This window comes from Neolamprologus multifasciatus, chromosome 16, assembly GCF_963576455.1.
Source record: "Neolamprologus multifasciatus chromosome 16, fNeoMul1.2, whole genome shotgun sequence".
Lineage (NCBI taxonomy): Eukaryota > Metazoa > Chordata > Actinopteri > Cichliformes > Cichlidae > Neolamprologus > Neolamprologus multifasciatus.
The window spans coordinates 2,537,607-2,554,734 of NC_140454.1; the positions used below are offsets into that span (position 1 = coordinate 2,537,607).

A 17,128-nucleotide genomic window follows, 5' to 3' on the forward strand; every position below is an offset into this window, starting at 1 on the left:
TTTAATTGTTGTGTCCAACAAAAAATGAGTTCTAATATGTTTTATTTTTAATGTTACTACGTTGAAGTTAGCACAATTTAAAATCAAAAAATTATTAGTCTCTTAAATGAATGGCATCTTTACGGGGACTTAAAAAAACTAATATATTGTTTTTACATCTTGTGCACTTGAGTACACTCCAATGAAACTCGGAAAGTGGGACACACAATATGGAGATGATGACTTGGCATTTGTTAGGGAGGAGGAATTCCTACTTCCCATTCATGTACTCTGCAATGTGCATTGTGTCCTTGTAACATGTTTACTTTTTTTCAAAATAATTAGCGGTGAAAAAAAACATCAAGGTTAAGGTAAGTATTCACCAAGGTATCGTGTTTTTTTATTTTTTTTATTAGGGTCAAATTTCTCTTTGGGTAAAAAATTAAGCCAACATCCAAATGTTGGATTTTTAGTCGTTTCTAAAAAACAAGCCAGTCCCTGAAGCTTATTTGTGCCACAGATGCTTTTTCAGTGACTGTGGGAATGTGAAAGGAATGTTTTGGGACCTGTCTGATCTTCAAAAAACTAACTTTGTTGTTACATTACAGCAATATTGAGGAAAGATTTAATGGTTGATCATGGAGCTGAATGAAGGTCAAAGGGAAACTCGCTGCCACGCTTCCGGTTATGCTTCCATCCAGCGTAGTCATCCGTCAGTCCGTGCTATATCGCCCCTCCTAAACCGGAGTGGTATAACGTGTTGTAGAAAAGTTTGATCGATTTGCTCTCTTTCTCTCTTAAAAAATAATAATTTTCTCTGGGGGGTTTTCTCATACGCTCAGACGGAGGAAGCATCCCGATCTCTCTGAGGTAATTGACCAGGATGAACTGACGGTCGTCTGATTCCCTGATGTGTGTAAAACAAGGCCGTTTTCTTTTAGGGATTCTGTCTATTTTCTGTTAATGAGAAAACCCGTTGTAAAAGTAGCTCAAAAAATGAAGAAAAACTTGGTCTGAGAAGGAGTGGCTGCACAAAACCAAAATACCTCATCGGGGTGATTTAATAAAAATATTTCAGATAGAGTTCTGAATATGTGCTTTTTTAAAAAAATTTTTTACTCTGGTTATTTTGCACGTACAAGGATTTGAGGCCTTTATGAAATTCTTTGCTTGGCCGGAGGCATTAAGAAATACTAATAACGATTAGAAGGGTTGTTGACTCCTCCTTGATGTGCGTTGTACAAGACACTTTTCTTTTAGAGTTTCTGTCTAACCAGAGTTTTCTGCTAATGAGAAAACCTGTTGTAAAAGTGACTCAAAAAAAAGAAAACTCTTTCCCGCACAATACCTTAACCGAGGTTGTTTTAATAAAAATTATTTAGAGCCGATTTCCAACTACGGGCGCGGTGCTTTTTTCCCCCACTAAGGGATACTTTACACGTACGAGGTGGGCGCACTGTAGGTTATAAGCAATAAGAAATACTAATATTGATTAGAGGTGTTGTTGACTCCTCCTTGGTGTGTGTAAAACAAGACCGTTTTCTTTTAGGGTTTGTTTTTCTGTCTGTTGTAAAAGGGACTCTAAAAAGTCTTTCCCACACAATACCTTAACCGAGGGTGTTTTAATTGTTTAAGTAAGGCCGATTTCTGAATATGTGCGAGGTGCTCTTTTCACTAAGGGATATATTTTTTTAAACACATACAAGCAATGGTGTAGCTTTCCTCCACCAAGCGCTATATAAGGTTTTTATTTTCACTTTCCACACCCCTCAAAAGGTAGAGGCCATTCTCCCCGCAAGCTCCTCGGAGCCGGTATCTGGCTGCGGAACATGAAGACGCTCTTATTTTTCTCTTCTCTTCGCGGAGCATCGGCAGCATTGCATCTGTTACTGTAGACAGTGACGGGGGTGTCGCTGATCACCGATGACGACCACTCGCCGCTGCTGCCTCCCATGCTTATGGCCTCAGGAGGGCAGATCTCTTCCCCGTCCAAGTACAGAGGAACGCAGGGCTGCAGAGTGAAAAAAGATTTTCACACCGGATGTGATTAGTCACACATATGGAATCGATTAGACACTTCTGGAATAGCCCCCTCTCCTAAACGAATGCACTTCGTCGCGCTTATGGTTCATATTACACACATCCGGATTCGATTAGACACTTCTGGAGTACTTCCGGTAGGGTCAAAAGGTCAAGGCTGGGGCCATCAATCAAAAAGATGGCACAAGCAGGGGTGTTATTTTTTTTAAAGGCTTTAAAACCAAGTTAGTACAAACATCACTAATGTCACATAACTTTTCCGACATGTGGCCAACAGTAATGTTTTAATGTTGTTTGTTATTAAACATTCGCACATAAATAAGTAACATAATATTCAGTACTTACTTTTAAAAGTTTACTCTTCGGCCGCCCCTCTTCCGCCGTTTTTTTTTTCCGGCAAAATTATCCACACCCACTGCCACGCTATGCATTCTGGGATATGTTGGGCCACGAAGTCTACACTGCCACATCCTTAAAATTCAATGAAATGAAGGACGCATTTGAGGGCCGCATTTCGAGCAGCCTTTGAATTGGGACAGCCTTTGTCGCGTCGCTGTGAAGTAATTGGCCTTAAAATGCGGCCTTTAAGGCTGCAGACCCTGAATTGGGATACAGCCAGTGGGTATTTCTGAGTAGCTATCTGCTTAGCAATTTAATTGAAAAACTTTTAAATACATTCTTTTTTCATAGTATAATCTTAACGTGCTTCATCCGAAGCACACTTTCCGTGTACTCACTACCTAATTTATAGCCAAAGTATTTACTCACTGTCTGTCAAGAGATTTATTTCAAGAGACACTTCTTCAGCTGAGAGTCAGAGAGTGGAGACACACACGCTGCAGATTTTACCTGGAAGGGCGGTCACAGAGCGCTCACATCAGAGTGGAGACCCTGTGATGTGCGCGCTCTGTTCTTGCACTTGTCTTTATTTATACACAAGAAAAATGAAAAACCATTGTTCAGTGGAATGTTGATACGTGAGCATGTGCGTATGCGATTGTGTGTGTGTGTGAGTGTGTGTGTGTGTTTGTGTGTGAGTGTGTGTGTGTGTGTGTGTGTGTGTGCGAGGTCAGAACTGCTTGTTCAACTTCTTACTATCGCTGTGGGAAGATTCAGATAAAAATATCAGAACACATTTTATAAAGAACAATCAGTTCTAAACAATGAAAAGAACAATCAGTTCTAAGCAAGGAAAAGGTCATCATGCAGTATTCTATCTATTCGCTAGCTTAGCTTAGCTCGTAGCCGACTCGTTAGCAGCATGGCTTCTTCACCTGTCCCTCCTGCACTTTCTTGCTCATTGTGTCAGATGTTTAGTTACTCCTCGGCCTCCTTTAGCAGTAATGATACTTGTAACAAATGTAGCATATTCGCAGCTCTGGAGGTCAGGATTACTGAATTGGAGACTCGGCGTCGCACCCTTCATTCACCCGTAGCTAGCCAGGCCCCTGTAGCTGGTGCAGCCGAAGATAGCGTAGGCCCCACTAGCTGTTCCCCAGCAGATCCCAAGCAGCTGGGGAAAGAGGGCGGCTGGGTGACGGTGAGGAGGAAGCATAGTCCTAAATAGAAGCCCCAGGTACACCACCAACCCGTTCATGTGTCTAACCGTTTTTCCCCACTCAGCGACACACCCGCCGGGGGTCAAACTCTGGTAATTGGTGATTCTCTTCTCGGACATGTGAAGCTAGAGACACCGGCAACTAGGGATGGGTATCGAAACCCTGTTCTTGTTGAGAACCGGTTCCCACTGTTTCATTTCCTTGGAATTGTTTGCCATTTTTGCAAACGATTCTCTTATCGATTCCAGTCAAGCGGAATGACGTGACCACATTGCGGAGCGTCATTTACCTGGCAGGAAACACGGCGCCTAAGCGGCTCAAATGCTCAAAAGTTTGGTTCTACTTTACGAGAACGGATGACAACAGGGCAACTTGCAATACTTGCAAAGTAGATATTTCATTTAAGGGAGGAAACAATACGAATATGCAAAAGCATTTGCTCACAAAACACGCGATGACCTTAAATGAATGTCGTGTTTTTAATTCCGCTCCGGACTCGTGAATCTCAACCCAGCAGCAGCGGTAACGTTTGCACGTCCTCTCCCGTTAATACGGCAGGTAAATAATCAACTAACAGTGCATATTATGTTAGCGCGATCTGCCTTATTACAAAACCTGCCATTACTGTGCATTTAGGTGACCATGATGAGAGAGACAAACAGAGTCTGGCTCAGATGCTGGCAGTTCTCGCTGCAGTCTACCGGTAGCGTCTCCTTTCAGGTCAGGATAGACGAATGTCACCGAGCAGTGACTAAGTTTGTGGTAAAAGGCTTGAACCCATTTGCCACAGCAGATGCCCCGATTTTTGGTAAGTGAATGTGTTTAATTGTAGGCAGGGACATTACTGGATATTCCTGTGTAATTGCTAGAGAAGAATTTATGTTATACTTTGTTATTGCTACAGGAGAATATTTATTTTATTATTTTACATTTACAATTTTTTTTTCCTGGGGATCCTGTGACACCCCATTGAAGAGCCGTAGGCTGTGGATCTCTTAAGATCTCACTGTTGGGTTTGTAAGGCCATGTTACTCCTAAATTTCTATCTTGTTCAAAGAGAAGAAATAAAACAAAGTTCTAAGCTAATCGACCTTAGTGTTCTCCTTTTTAAAAAGAATCGATAAGAGAATCGATAAAAAATCGAATCATTAAACAGAATCGAAAATGAACTCGGAATCATGAAAATCTTATCAATACCCATCCCTGCCGGCAACCATAGTCAATTGTCTTCCAGGGGCCAGAGCAGGCGACATTGAAGGAAATTTAAAACTGCTGGCTAAGGGTAAACGTAAATACAGTAAAATCATAATTCACGTCGGCAGTAATGACACCAATCAGAGGTCACTAAAATCAATATTGAATCGGTGTGGAACTTTGCCAAAACAATGTGGGACTCTGTAGTTTTCTCTGGTCCCCTCCCCAATCAGACCAGGAGTGACATGTTTAGCTGCATGTTCTCCTTAAATTGCTGGCTGTCTGAGTGGTGTCCCAGAAACCTGTGGGCTTCATAGATAATTGGCAAACCTTCTGGAGGAAACCTGGTCTTGTTAGGAGAGATGGCATCCATCCCACTTTGGATGGGGCAGCTCTCATTTCTAGAAATATGGACAAATTTATTAAACCCCTCAAAATATGACTATCCAGAGTTGGGACCAAGAAGCAGAGTTGCAGTCTTACACGCCTCTCTGCAGCTTCTCTCCTCCTGCTACCCCCCAAAAAACCCATCTCCATAGAGACTGTGTCAGCTTCCAAAAATACAAAAAACAAACTAAAAACCAGCAACAAACAACTTAAACATAAACAATTACAAAGAAAGAACAATACAGTATCCACATCTGAACCAAAGAGTAAAACAGTGAAATGTGGATTATTAAATATTAGGTCTCTCTCCTCCAAGTCTCTGTTAGTACATGACTTAATAATTGATCAACAAATCGATTTACTCTGCCTTACAGAAACCTGGTTGCAGCAGGATGATTATGTTAGTTTAAATGAATCAACACCCCCGAGTCATTCTAACTACCAGAAACCTTGAAGCACAGGCCGAGGGGGCGGTGTGGCAGGAATTTTTCACACCAGCCTATTAATCAACCAAAGACCCAGACAATTCATTTGAAAGCCATATGCTTAGCCTCGTCTACCCCAGCTGTAAAACTCAGAAACCAGTCTTAGTTGTTATCATCTATCGTCCACCTGGGCCTTACACAGAGTTTCTGTCTGATTTCTCAGACTTTATATCTGATTTAGTTCTGAGCTCAGATAAAATAATTATTGTGGGTGATTTTAACATCCATGTAGATGCTAAAAATGACAGCCTCAACATGGCATTTAATCTGTTATTAGACTCAATTGGTTTCTCTCAAAATGTAAAACAACCCACCCACCACTTTAATCACACTCTAGATCTTGTTTTAACATATGGCATAGAAACTGAACATTTAACAGTGTTTCCTGAAAACCCTGTGCTGTCTGATCATTTCCTGATAACATTTGCATTTACAATAATTGATTACACAGCAGTGGAGAGTAGACTTCCAATCAGCAGATGACCTTCTGTACCTCCTGAGCTACAGCTACCTAGACCTATTTGTTCATTGTTCGTTCTCCTTGTGAACTACATCTGGAACTTCCAACATGGGGACCATCACTGGGATTATAAGCTATATCAAAAGAGAAAATAAAAAGGAAGAGGAGATGGATACAGAGGGTACACCAAAATATGATTGTATTAAAGTATATAAAGTAAGATTTTACAATAATTGCTTATTCAGCAGTGGAGAGTAGACTTTATCACAGTAGATGTCTTTCTGAAAGCGCTGTAACTAAGTTTAAGAATATAATCCACCCACTGTTATCATCTTCAATGGCCTGTACCAACACAGAGCAGAGCAGCTATCTGAACGCTACCCCAACAGAGGTCGATTATGTTGTTAAGAATTTTACCTCCTCACTATGTACGACTCTGGATACTGTAGCTCCTGTGAGAACTAAGGTCTCTAATCAGAAGTACCTGACTCCGTGGTATAATCTCAAACACGTAGCCTAAAGCAGATGGAGCTGGAGAGGAAATGGCGTGTCACAAGTTTAGACGATCATCATTTAGCCTGGAGAAATAGTTTTTTGCTGAATAAGAAAGCCCTCCACAAAGCCAGAACATCTTATTATTCATCACTGATTGAAGAAAATAAGAACAACCCCAGGTTTCTCTTCAGCACTGTAGCCAGGCTGACAAAAAGTCAGAGCTCTTTTGAGCCAACCATCCCTTTAACGTTAACTAGTAATGACTTCATGAACTTCTTCACAAATAAACTTTTAATCATTAGAGAGAAAATTACCAATAATCATCCCACAGATGTAATATTATCTACAGCTACTCTTAGTACCATTGATGTTAAGTTAGACTCTTTTTCTCCAATTGATCTTTCTGAGTTAACTTCAATAATTACTTCCTCCAAACCATCAACGTGTCTTTTAGACCCCATTGTAACACAAAGTTATTTAAGGGCTAGTTTTATTGCAATGGATGAGTTTACTGACTGACGCGCAGAAGAAATAGTTCTTTATGCAGCCTAGATGGTGTGAATGACGAGACCAGAGATATCTTTTTGAGGAAAAACCAAAAATATATTGAATAAATGGGGGAAAGAGGAGATGGAACAAAAATAATTAAAACAACACACAACATAAATAAATGCCCACAATTAATTAATAAATTAATGCTGTGATTTTTTTCTGTGCAACAGTCCTTTTGTTAAGAGTCCTTTTGGTCCTTTGTTAAAGTTTCTTTTTTAAAGTTTGCTTTTAAGGAATTCCTCCTTAGGGTCCAGCTTCATGTAATGGGGAAATATGTCCGTAATCCAAAGACTGCAAAATGGGGGAAAAGAGGGGAAAAAAGAATGGCCCATCCGGCTCCCCACTTCAATGTGAAGAAGATCAATTCAAGGTGGGGAAAAAAACCCTGACCTGTAGGCCAGAAAAATGTCCATTAGCACAGCGGTCTCCAACCTTTTTTGCACCACGGACCGGTTTATGCCCGACAATATTTTCACGGACCGGCCTTTAAGGTGTCACGGATAAATAGAACAAAATAAAACTACTACCGGTACCGAACAAAAGAAGATTTATTCATAACACACGTGAAAAGACCCAGGAAAACCGAGTAAACGATAAAAACGATAACAAAATAACACTGAAAACCGATAAAACCCCTGAAAACCATACATTTCAGACCTGAGCCTCAACTCTCGCGGCCCGGTACCAAACTACTCACGGACCGGTACCGGTCCGAGGCCCGGGGGTTGGGGACCGCTGCATTAGCACATCAAGTTCAATTCAGTTTGCCGGTAAACAAATACATTTTTCTGCAAGTCTATGCAACAATACGAATCATGAATTATCATCATCATCATCAGTCACAAATGTACAACAGTTAAATTATTAATCATCTTGCTAGGACCAATTCTGTTTACATTATACATGCTTCGCTTAGGCAGCATCGTTAGAAGACATAGCATAAATTTTCACTGCTATGCAGATGACACCCAGCTCTATCTGTCCATGAAGCCAGATAACACACACCAATGAGTTAAACTGCAGGAATGTCTTAAAGACATAAAGACCTGGATGGCCGCTAACTTTCTGCTTCTTAATTCAGATCAAACTGAGGTTATTGTACTCGGCCCTGAAAAGCTTAGAAATATGGTATCTAACCAGATTCTTACTCTGGATGGCATTACCTTGGCCTTCAGTAACACTGTGAGGAACCTTGGAGTCATTTTTGACCAGGACATGTCCTTCAACGCACATATTAAACAAATATGTAAGACTGCTTTCTTCCATTTGTGCAACATCTCTAAAGTTAGAAATATCCTGTCTCAGAGTGACGCTGAAAAACTAGTACATGCATTTATTACTTCCAGGCTGGACGACTGTAATTCATTATTATCAGGATGTCCTAAAAACTCCCTGAAAAGCCTTCAGTTAATCCAAAATGCTGCAGCAAGAGTCCTGACAGGGACTAGAAAGAGAGAGCAGATTTCTCCTGTTTTGGCTTCCTGTTAAATCCAGAATTCAAAATCCTGCTCCTCACATACAAGGTCTTAAATAATCAGGCCCCATCTTATCTTAATGACCTTGTAGTACCATATCACCCTATTAGAGCACTTCGCTCTCGCACTGCAGGCCTACTTGTTGTTCCTAGAGTATTTAAATAGACGTAGGCTGCCGGGGATTCCCATGATGCATTGAGTTTTTCCTTTCCAGTCACCTTTCTCACTCACTATGTGTTAACAGACTTCTCTGCATTGAATCATATCTGTTATTAACCTCTGTCTCTCTTCCACAACATGTCTTTATCCTGTTTTCCTTCTCTCTCCATAACCAAACACAGCAGATGGCCCCACCCCTCCCTGAGCCTGGTTCTGCTGGAAATTTCTTCCTGTTAAAAGGATTTTTTCAAAGTGCTGCTCATAGGGCGTCATATGATTGTTGGGTTTTTCTCTGTATCTATTATTGTAGGGTCTACTGTACAATATAAAGTGTCTCGAGGCGACTGCTGTTGTGATTTGGTGCTATATAAATAAACCTGAATTGAATGTCTTCCACGGATGTGTATAGACACTGCTAATGTTAGCATGAACAGATAAGTCCTGCTTGCTTGGAAGTTGTAGTGGGCTGAGCTAACTCTTTTCCCACCGGTTTATATTTGGTTATGGGAGCTGGAGTGGGCAAGTTATTTGCTTGGAGTTCTATCTTTCACTGTCAGACACAATGCAGGAACACACTACTTATATGTGCATACATTTTTTTCTATGGTGACTACAAAAAGTAGTGCAAAGTAAAACAGTAAAAATGTGTTAACTACACATTAATTAAACATTTTGTGCTTTGGGCAAACAAGTGAAAATGAACAGCACCCTATGTTTGTTAGGCTAACATAAAAATGTAAAGACATACTACATATGCACTACAAAGACTTTTTTCCACTCCGTTCACATTACTTCATCTGTTATTTAAAGAATCATCAACAAGAAAAAATGCAGCTGTCATTGTAAAGGACTTTGGCTTTGGGTCTTTTAAAAAATATATAAGAAAACCAATGAGTACTTTATTAGTTGTGAGTAGTTTATTTATTTGTGTGTGTGTGTGTGTGTGTGTGTGTGTGTGTGTGTGTGTGTGTGTGTGTGTGTGTGTCTGTGTGTGATGAAGAGTTTCAAAATCTTGGTCTAACGCATGGTGGCTTTAGAAGAGTCAGGCTCCAGTATCTGAAGAGTAACAATGACTTTGATAGATTTTCTGAACCAGGGGTAGAAAAAGACATATATAATGGGGTTCAGGCATGAGTTAAAGTAGGCTAAACATAGAACAAATGTCAGTGATGAAGCACTTGGCAAGCTGTCTTGGCCTGTGAGAGCCACACAGTAATATGGACACATACATATAAGAAACACAACGACAACAATACCAAGAGTCCAGGCTGCTTTCAGCTCTGATTTCTTTGCAGTAACTTTAGCTGATCGCTGATGAGTGACTGCAAGTTGAGACCTCATGGCACGAGCCTGAGACACAGCCACCACAAAAACTCTCAGATATATAACTACAATCACAGCAAAGGGAACAATAAAGGAAAAAGTAACATCAACAAGTCCTGCGATGTAATTAATGACAAAGACACACTCTCCAATACAAGAGTTATACCTGCCTGGTTGCTTCAGGTTATCCATCAGAATTAGACTTTGAAAGATGACAGAACAGATCCAACACAAACAGACAACAATTTTAACTCTTTGTTGTGTGATCTTGGTGGAGTAATGCAGAGGGTAACAAATAGCCAAATATCGATCAACAGATATCATCACCATGGTTCCTACTGAGGCCGAGGTGATGACATATGCTAGGTATTGATACAGAGTGCACATGATGTCACCGAGGAACCAGCAGCCATCTATTAGCACAATTTGGAAGAACAAGAGGAGGCCCACACATAAATCAGCGACAGCCAGAGAAAGGAGCAGGAGGTTGGTGGGGGTGTGGAGCTGCCTGAATAGGGAGAGAAAACACAATATTTTATATTTAGTTTTCTCTATCAAGTGTTATTCAAATTTAAGTATATAGTGCAGAGGCTTAAAAAGTAAAGAAATGCTATCTGTGAAAAAAAACTGTCTTTCTTACTGCTTGAGATCAATTCAGTTTGATATCTTTCTACCTGAAATGTGAGACGGAGATGATGACCAACAGGTTAAGAATCACAGTAAGTAGAGAAATGAAGGACAGCAAAATATAAGCCAGCATGATCTCAAAGTGTGGACGCCTGGGCCTCATGCAGGAGGTATTAAAGAGTTGTTGAAAGCAGAGTTCAGTTTCCTCCATCACTGCTGGAAGAACGGCAAACTGAACTAAAATGTGTCTGTCGTCTTTATATCCATCCTCCCCTCCTTCTTCCACACCTCTGTTGTTGTTGCTGGTGTGGTTTCTCTAATATATTGTGTGACAGCATACTGTCTCCTCATAGTAAAACAGTTCTCAATTTCTGGTCCACTGGGGCTTTTCTGTGGTGCTTTTCCCCCCCATGTGTTCTTACTTACTTCCATAGTCCAGTGATATGAATGTTAGGTGAGTACCATTGAGTGGATGATGGCAAACTGTCATTTATCCTGAAAGGGAAGGCTGAGTGGTTAAGGCTTGACAGATGGACCTAATCGGCTCCCTTGACCTGCTCTGAAGGTCCTCTGAGAGCTGGAAGGTCACTGCAACCAGGGTGACAACGCCCTAAAACTGGCTAAGAAGTTATAATGTGCTGCCACTCTGTTTGCTTTCTGAGGGTTCAGAGGAGACTCAGGAGTTTACAATACGGCCGCCCCTCCCCGAGCCTAGTTCTACTGGAGGTTTTTTCCAGTTAAATGGAGTTTTTTTTTTCCCATTGTAGGCACATAGGTGTTTGTGTGATTGGTGGGGTTTATGTGTATTGTTATAGGGTCTTTATCTTGAAAGTCAAGAAGGCTCAGCAGCGGCTGTAATACGTGAGGAGGCAGAGGACATTTGGCATGTCGACCAAAATCTTCAGCAGGTTCTAAAGCTGCATTGTGGAGCCCACCCTGACCAGCTGCATCACTGCATGATACAGCAGCACTACTGACATTAACCGCAAATGCCTGCAGAGAGTGATAACAACTGCAGAGAAGATCACCAGAAGTACGCTGCCCTCTCTGCAGAGCATCTACCATTGCAGAGTCCAGAGGAGAGCTGCCTCCACCCTCAAAGACCCCACACACCCCCAACATGGACTGTTCACACTTCTGCCCTCGGGACGGAGGTTCAGAAGTGTGAAATCCAGACTCAACAACTTCTTCTTCCCCACTGCCATCAGACTCTTGAACAGCTGACCTATTTTTGAACAGTAATAACAATTTTTTTGATTTAAGTTTCTTGAAGATGTTTCGCCTCTCATCCAAGATGTTTCTTCAATTCTAAACCAAATGGTGGCGAGCCCCTTTTCTTTCCATCTTCTTAGTTTAGTAGATGAAAGTGAAAATTTGAAAAATTTAAGCACATGATTAATTTACATTTTAAACTTATATTGTACTGTAATTGGCACAGAGATCATGAACTGGATATTTATTGATTCTACCCTCCCAAGCACCAACTGAAAGAGCAACCCAAATTCCAGAACTCTTATCCATCACTAGACCTTTGGTAAATGGACTGATTCTTACATAGCGCTGTTCTACTCTCCTAGAGTACTCAAAGCGCTCTATACAACACACCGCATTCACACAAGCACTGATGTCTCTGCGTTCTCACTGCTTTCTAACTAACATACATTCATACTCAGATGGATGCATCGCAGAGCAAGTGGGGGTTAGTATCTTGCCCCAGGGGCGATTCTAGGATCAGAGCTTTGGGGGTGCTGAGCACTCAGAGAGCTGCCCAGCCAGGCAAGATAAACCTGTCTCTGTCAGTCCCTGCATCCTTAAATGTTGTCCCGAGTTCTCTCTGACAGTCACTTTGGTGCATTTAAACCTGTTCCTCCCTGTCCTCATTGTTTGTTGTCTTTGTCTCCGTTATCAGTCATCATAATTTTACCATCTCTGTGCAAGTCTGCAAATTTCTTTATTAAATCATAAGATTCTTAAATTCATCAAGTCTCTCTGTGCCTGGGTCCTCGTCACAAAACATGACATCACTGTTTTGTACATTTTAACACAATTTAATCCCACATTTGTGAAAGAAAAGAAAAACACTTTTTTTGAAAAGTCTGTAACAAAACCATCAAATCTGATCAAGGTTATTTAAATGCTGCAAAAGAAGAATGGATTGGAATAAACAAATACATATCCTAACCTTAATTACTGGGAGAATAATGAATGATGCTCATAGTGAGTAAAAAGTAAACTGAGTGCATTTTTTGGACAGAGATTCACTTTTAATGTGTATGTATAATATAATACAGATGCATAAAAAACACTCCTGAAACAGGATAAATTATTACAAATAAATTATTACAAAATATTAATAAAAAAAAAACTATAAAAATGGAGGCAACTCTGCCTGTGGTAGAATGTATACCATGCATGAAAAAATCTTTACTGCAGATACTAATTTTACTAATTTAATAATAATAATTTTGTGTTGTAAGATTTATGAGTTTCATTCTTTCATAGTGGTCCTTAGGAGAGCTTGACATTTTTATCAGGTGGTCCACACTGTAAAAAGTTTGAGAAACACTGATAAGTGTATGTGTGCTTTTGGAAAACATTTAAAGCTGCAGTACAGAATCTTTGAAACAAGCTTAAAACATTTTTAGAATAGAAACAGAGCATCTGCTTCTCTTTACAGCTCCTCTCTCCACCAGGGCTGTTTGGCACTGATAGTGTGCAAATGTGATGTACGTACTGCGGCAGTCATACAGACAACTGGACGGTCCAAAAGTTGGCCTACCTATTACTGGCTGAGGTTTTAGTAGAGTTGTGGCTGAACCACATAAAAATATATCATTAATTAAAATAAAGTTACCATGGGATACAAATAATATCAGGGTGATCCTGCCACAAATCACAGACAAACAGTATCCCACAGTTGTTTCATGTTTTTGAACCCATTTTGCACAGAGAGACATTTGTTGAAAGAAGTATTGATAGCAATGTTGAATATTATTAAACAGGAAAAAACAACTACATGTTAAATAATAACACTCTGATACCTCTGCCTTTCTAAATGGAGGGACAGTAACTGTGTGTAAGCGTGTAAAAACTGCAGATAGTAAGATTAACAGTAGCAGTATTTTCGTCTCTGTCCGCCACTGTAGAAATTAATCTTGTGTAAACAATAACGTGGCGCACAGCGTGACATGAAAAAAGGCACTTTGATGTTGCGGGACGAACTCCGTATTCCCACACATAAACGCAAAACCAGAGTTTTTGAAAATCTCCAAGAGATTTTAATTCAGGTAAGATCTAAATAAGTTCATATTACTCTTTATAGCCTATAAGTTTGGGGTTTTTTTTTCAATGCACTCTGAGGTCATAGCAAATTAGAACAAACATCCTAATGAGTGATTTTGTAGAACTATGTTCTATTTATAGAGTTGCTAATTGTTTTTCATTATTGCAGCAAACCAGCCTATGAAATGGATAAAAGAAATTCTGGCTGGGTTCCAACGCTACACATGGGGCACTACGAAATCCCTGCTTCAAACTACATGCTACATGCCAATCAGATTACTTCTTCAATGTGAGGGTGAAGAGGTGACCCTTCTGGATAAGATGGTGAAGGTTTGCTGCGTCTTGGTGAACATGTGCCCCAGTGTGTTAGTAAAACCAGGGAAAATACTCTTGTTAAATACTCTGCTGTATATGTAGTGATACGTTTTTAAAAGAGACAGTAAACTACAGAATGCTAGTAGAGGGTGATATTATATAAATGCTGTCATGATTTTATGTGAACATTTTGTCATTTGTAAACTATAAACCACATGGATTCTACATTGTTACTGATGTGATGTTCTACAAAGTGGTTTTAATAAAAAAAAAGAATTTTTTCTTTTCTGAGGATGGCTTCTTTTACATGTCACTACGGATGGTCTGTTCATGTTTTGATTAAGAGCCTTTTTTGGGCAGCTGAAGAGGAGAAGTCCATCTTATGGCCAACCTCTGACTGTATCTTGGTCATATTACCCAGCAAAACCCAGTATGCAGGTTCATCTGTAACAATCCTTGTGCCACAGATCAACACTGTTGCTTCTACTTTAAACAGCAGAGGAGCGACATAGCAGCAGATCTCTGTGACTCCAGCTATACAGGTGCAGCGGGCGGCTTCAACCTTCCCTGTGATGCTCACAGTGACCCATGGCTGCAATGCTGGTTCATTCAGTCTTTGAGAATGTGTGGTGGACTTTTGTTTGATATGTATAACTGTGTAACTATATACACTATATATCTATGTGCACTGAACAGATATATTTCAACTTTAATGTAGAGTCTTAAGCACAAGACATTTTGCTTCACCGAGGTTTATTAAGGTTTTACAGTAACAGGGCAGTTAATGCTGCTGAGAGTTCTCCTGAATAATTTACTCTCCGGTGACTAACCTCCTCCAATACACACTCAACGTCATTCATGCAGCACAACCAAAACAGTAACATTGTAACAGAGATCCTGAACACATCACGATAAAATATCATACGACGATATAATCATACGCACACGCACACACAAACAAACATATACACACACACACACATACATACTTGTAACACTGATGTAGTTATAAGATTGTGCCGCAGCTGGCGGCGCGGGCTCCCAGCTGTGGACGTGGAAGGTGGAACAGATGACAACTGAGTGACTAGCTGGACAGCTAAGTGAGTTGAGGGTGATATGGCTATCATGAAGGGTGGAGAGGATGAAAATGATACAGCTGGCTCAACAAATACCAGGGGTCCAGAGGCAGCTGAGGCCTCCAGTTCGGCCTCTGGGGAAGCCCTGGGGGGAACCTCCATCTCCATGTGGCCAGACTGGGCCAAAACGTCATCTGGGTCTGCATGCTCTGAGCTCCCTAGCTCCAGACTCACAGTCTCAAGTTTCTGACCCCACCGACTCTGAGCTAACGATTTTAGGACTGTCTATGCAAAATTCTGCCCCAGAATTAGCACTCAGACCACATTTGTCTGTCAGTGGACCAAAGATCTCTACTGGGGGTTCAGTTACACCTTCTACAGTTTTTCCATTGTTAATTGCCGTAGCGGCTATAGTCTCTATTTCCATGTTCACAGAGAGGGAATTTACAACACCGGCAGAGTCCATTTTACTCACTGTGGCGTCCAGAGCCGCTGGTCCTGAGTCTTCAACAAGCACAGGAGTGAGTGTAGACTAGGCTGAAAGATGCTTGCGAGGACGCCTTCTCCTCCGTGAAGGCGGGGCCGTGTGCATGGAAATCCGCTGTTCATCTGTGTTTTGATTTTCAATGACAGGATTTATTGAAACAATAGAGTCTGGTTTACTCACTGCGGTAATGAGTGCTGTCGGACCGTCGCCAGCTGACCGGGCTGAAACCGCAGGAGTGGGTTGAGGTGTAATGGGGTGATGATGGCGAAGGCGATATCCCTTCTGTAATGGAGGGTCAAACAATTGTGCTGCAAGCATCGACGGGAAAGCCCTCCGCCGATGCGTGAAAAACCAAGCGGCTAAAGCCTCTAGGAGAGCAGCCGAACTTCCCTGGCTCGGGCCACCCAAGCCAAATAATTCAAAACTTGAGCTCTCCCTTAAACTAGTGACCAATTGCTTAAGTTTGTTAATGTCCTAAAAGTTCATGGTGAAGGTAGTGGATGAGAGATAATTGTCAAAGAACACTACCTGTATATGTCTCTTGTGTGGGTCTACAGCCTGGGTTACGCTCCGGCAGTAATCCCATAGCTGCGCGAGCGATCTCTCCTCCGTGGCAACTCCTGAGTTTGCTGGGTCCATGGTGGCTGGCGGGTTCATTCTGTCACGGTCTGGCAGGCAGACCGTGGGGATATGGGGAATGAGGACCCAAAACGCAGACTCTGCGATGCAAACAGTGCTCTTTATTTACAGTGAAAAGCTGTAAACACAATAACTCCCCGTTGTTCCCTTGAACCCCGTGTGTGTGCTTCCCTCCGACATCTGTGCTCGTGCTCGTGCTCCCCGCTGTTGTGTTTCCACACCCCTGTGCGTGCTGCCTTTCTGGACCACTCTTCCTCTTGGTAGGATACTCAATGAACCCGCGCCGGTGGGAGCTCCAACACTCTCCTAAGTAGCTCACCACAATAATACTAATAATACCAATAATGGTCCATCCTTCCCACGGACCCCCGAGTTCACCAGAGCCGGGTCCGTGACACATACATGTTATTTTTTTTCTTTTTATGTATCCATCTATAGAACGTTGCATGTTATATTCTGAATCTGCCTGTTTTTTTGTTGTTTTTTTAATCTGCCAGCAAAAAAATGAACTTAAAGTATGTAATGCAAGGATGTAATCACTTTCAAGAGGGAGAAAGCATAAAGTTCGACTTGTATGAATCACTTAATATGATA

At 41.2% G+C, this 17,128-nt stretch overlaps 1 protein-coding gene and 1 long non-coding RNA gene across 2 annotated transcripts; one reads left to right on the forward strand and one right to left on the reverse strand.

Moving 5' to 3' along the window:
* The first annotated feature begins 2,706 nt into the window (after window positions 1-2,706).
* On the forward strand, window positions 2,707-4,887 carry LOC146499986 (uncharacterized). The gene is made up of 2 exons (XR_014869929.1): window positions 2,707-2,788; window positions 3,229-4,887. It is a non-coding gene; the product is annotated as an uncharacterized LOC146499986 (long non-coding RNA).
* A 4,812-nt stretch (window positions 4,888-9,699) lies between these two features.
* Window positions 9,700-11,425, reverse strand: LOC146499987 (trace amine-associated receptor 13c-like). The gene is made up of 2 exons (XM_085136187.1): window positions 10,783-11,425; window positions 9,700-10,616 (listed from the first exon to the last, which is right to left on the reverse strand). Exons 1-2 carry the CDS (start codon window positions 10,944-10,946, stop codon window positions 9,803-9,805), a joined length of 978 nt encoding a protein of 325 aa, XP_084992313.1. The 5' UTR covers window positions 10,947-11,425; the 3' UTR covers window positions 9,700-9,802.
* Window positions 11,426-17,128: the final 5,703 nt, after the last annotated feature.

Excerpts from the sequence above, each read along its gene's own strand:
- LOC146499987 (XM_085136187.1), bottom strand. The coding sequence starts at position 10,946 with ATGGAGGAAACTGAACTCTGCTTTCAACAACTCTTTAATACCTCCTGC. Across the intron at positions 10,617-10,782 it reads ATCTCCGTCTCACATTTCAG|GCAGCTCCACACCCCCACCA; the intron begins GTAGAAAGATAT and ends CTCCCTATTCAG.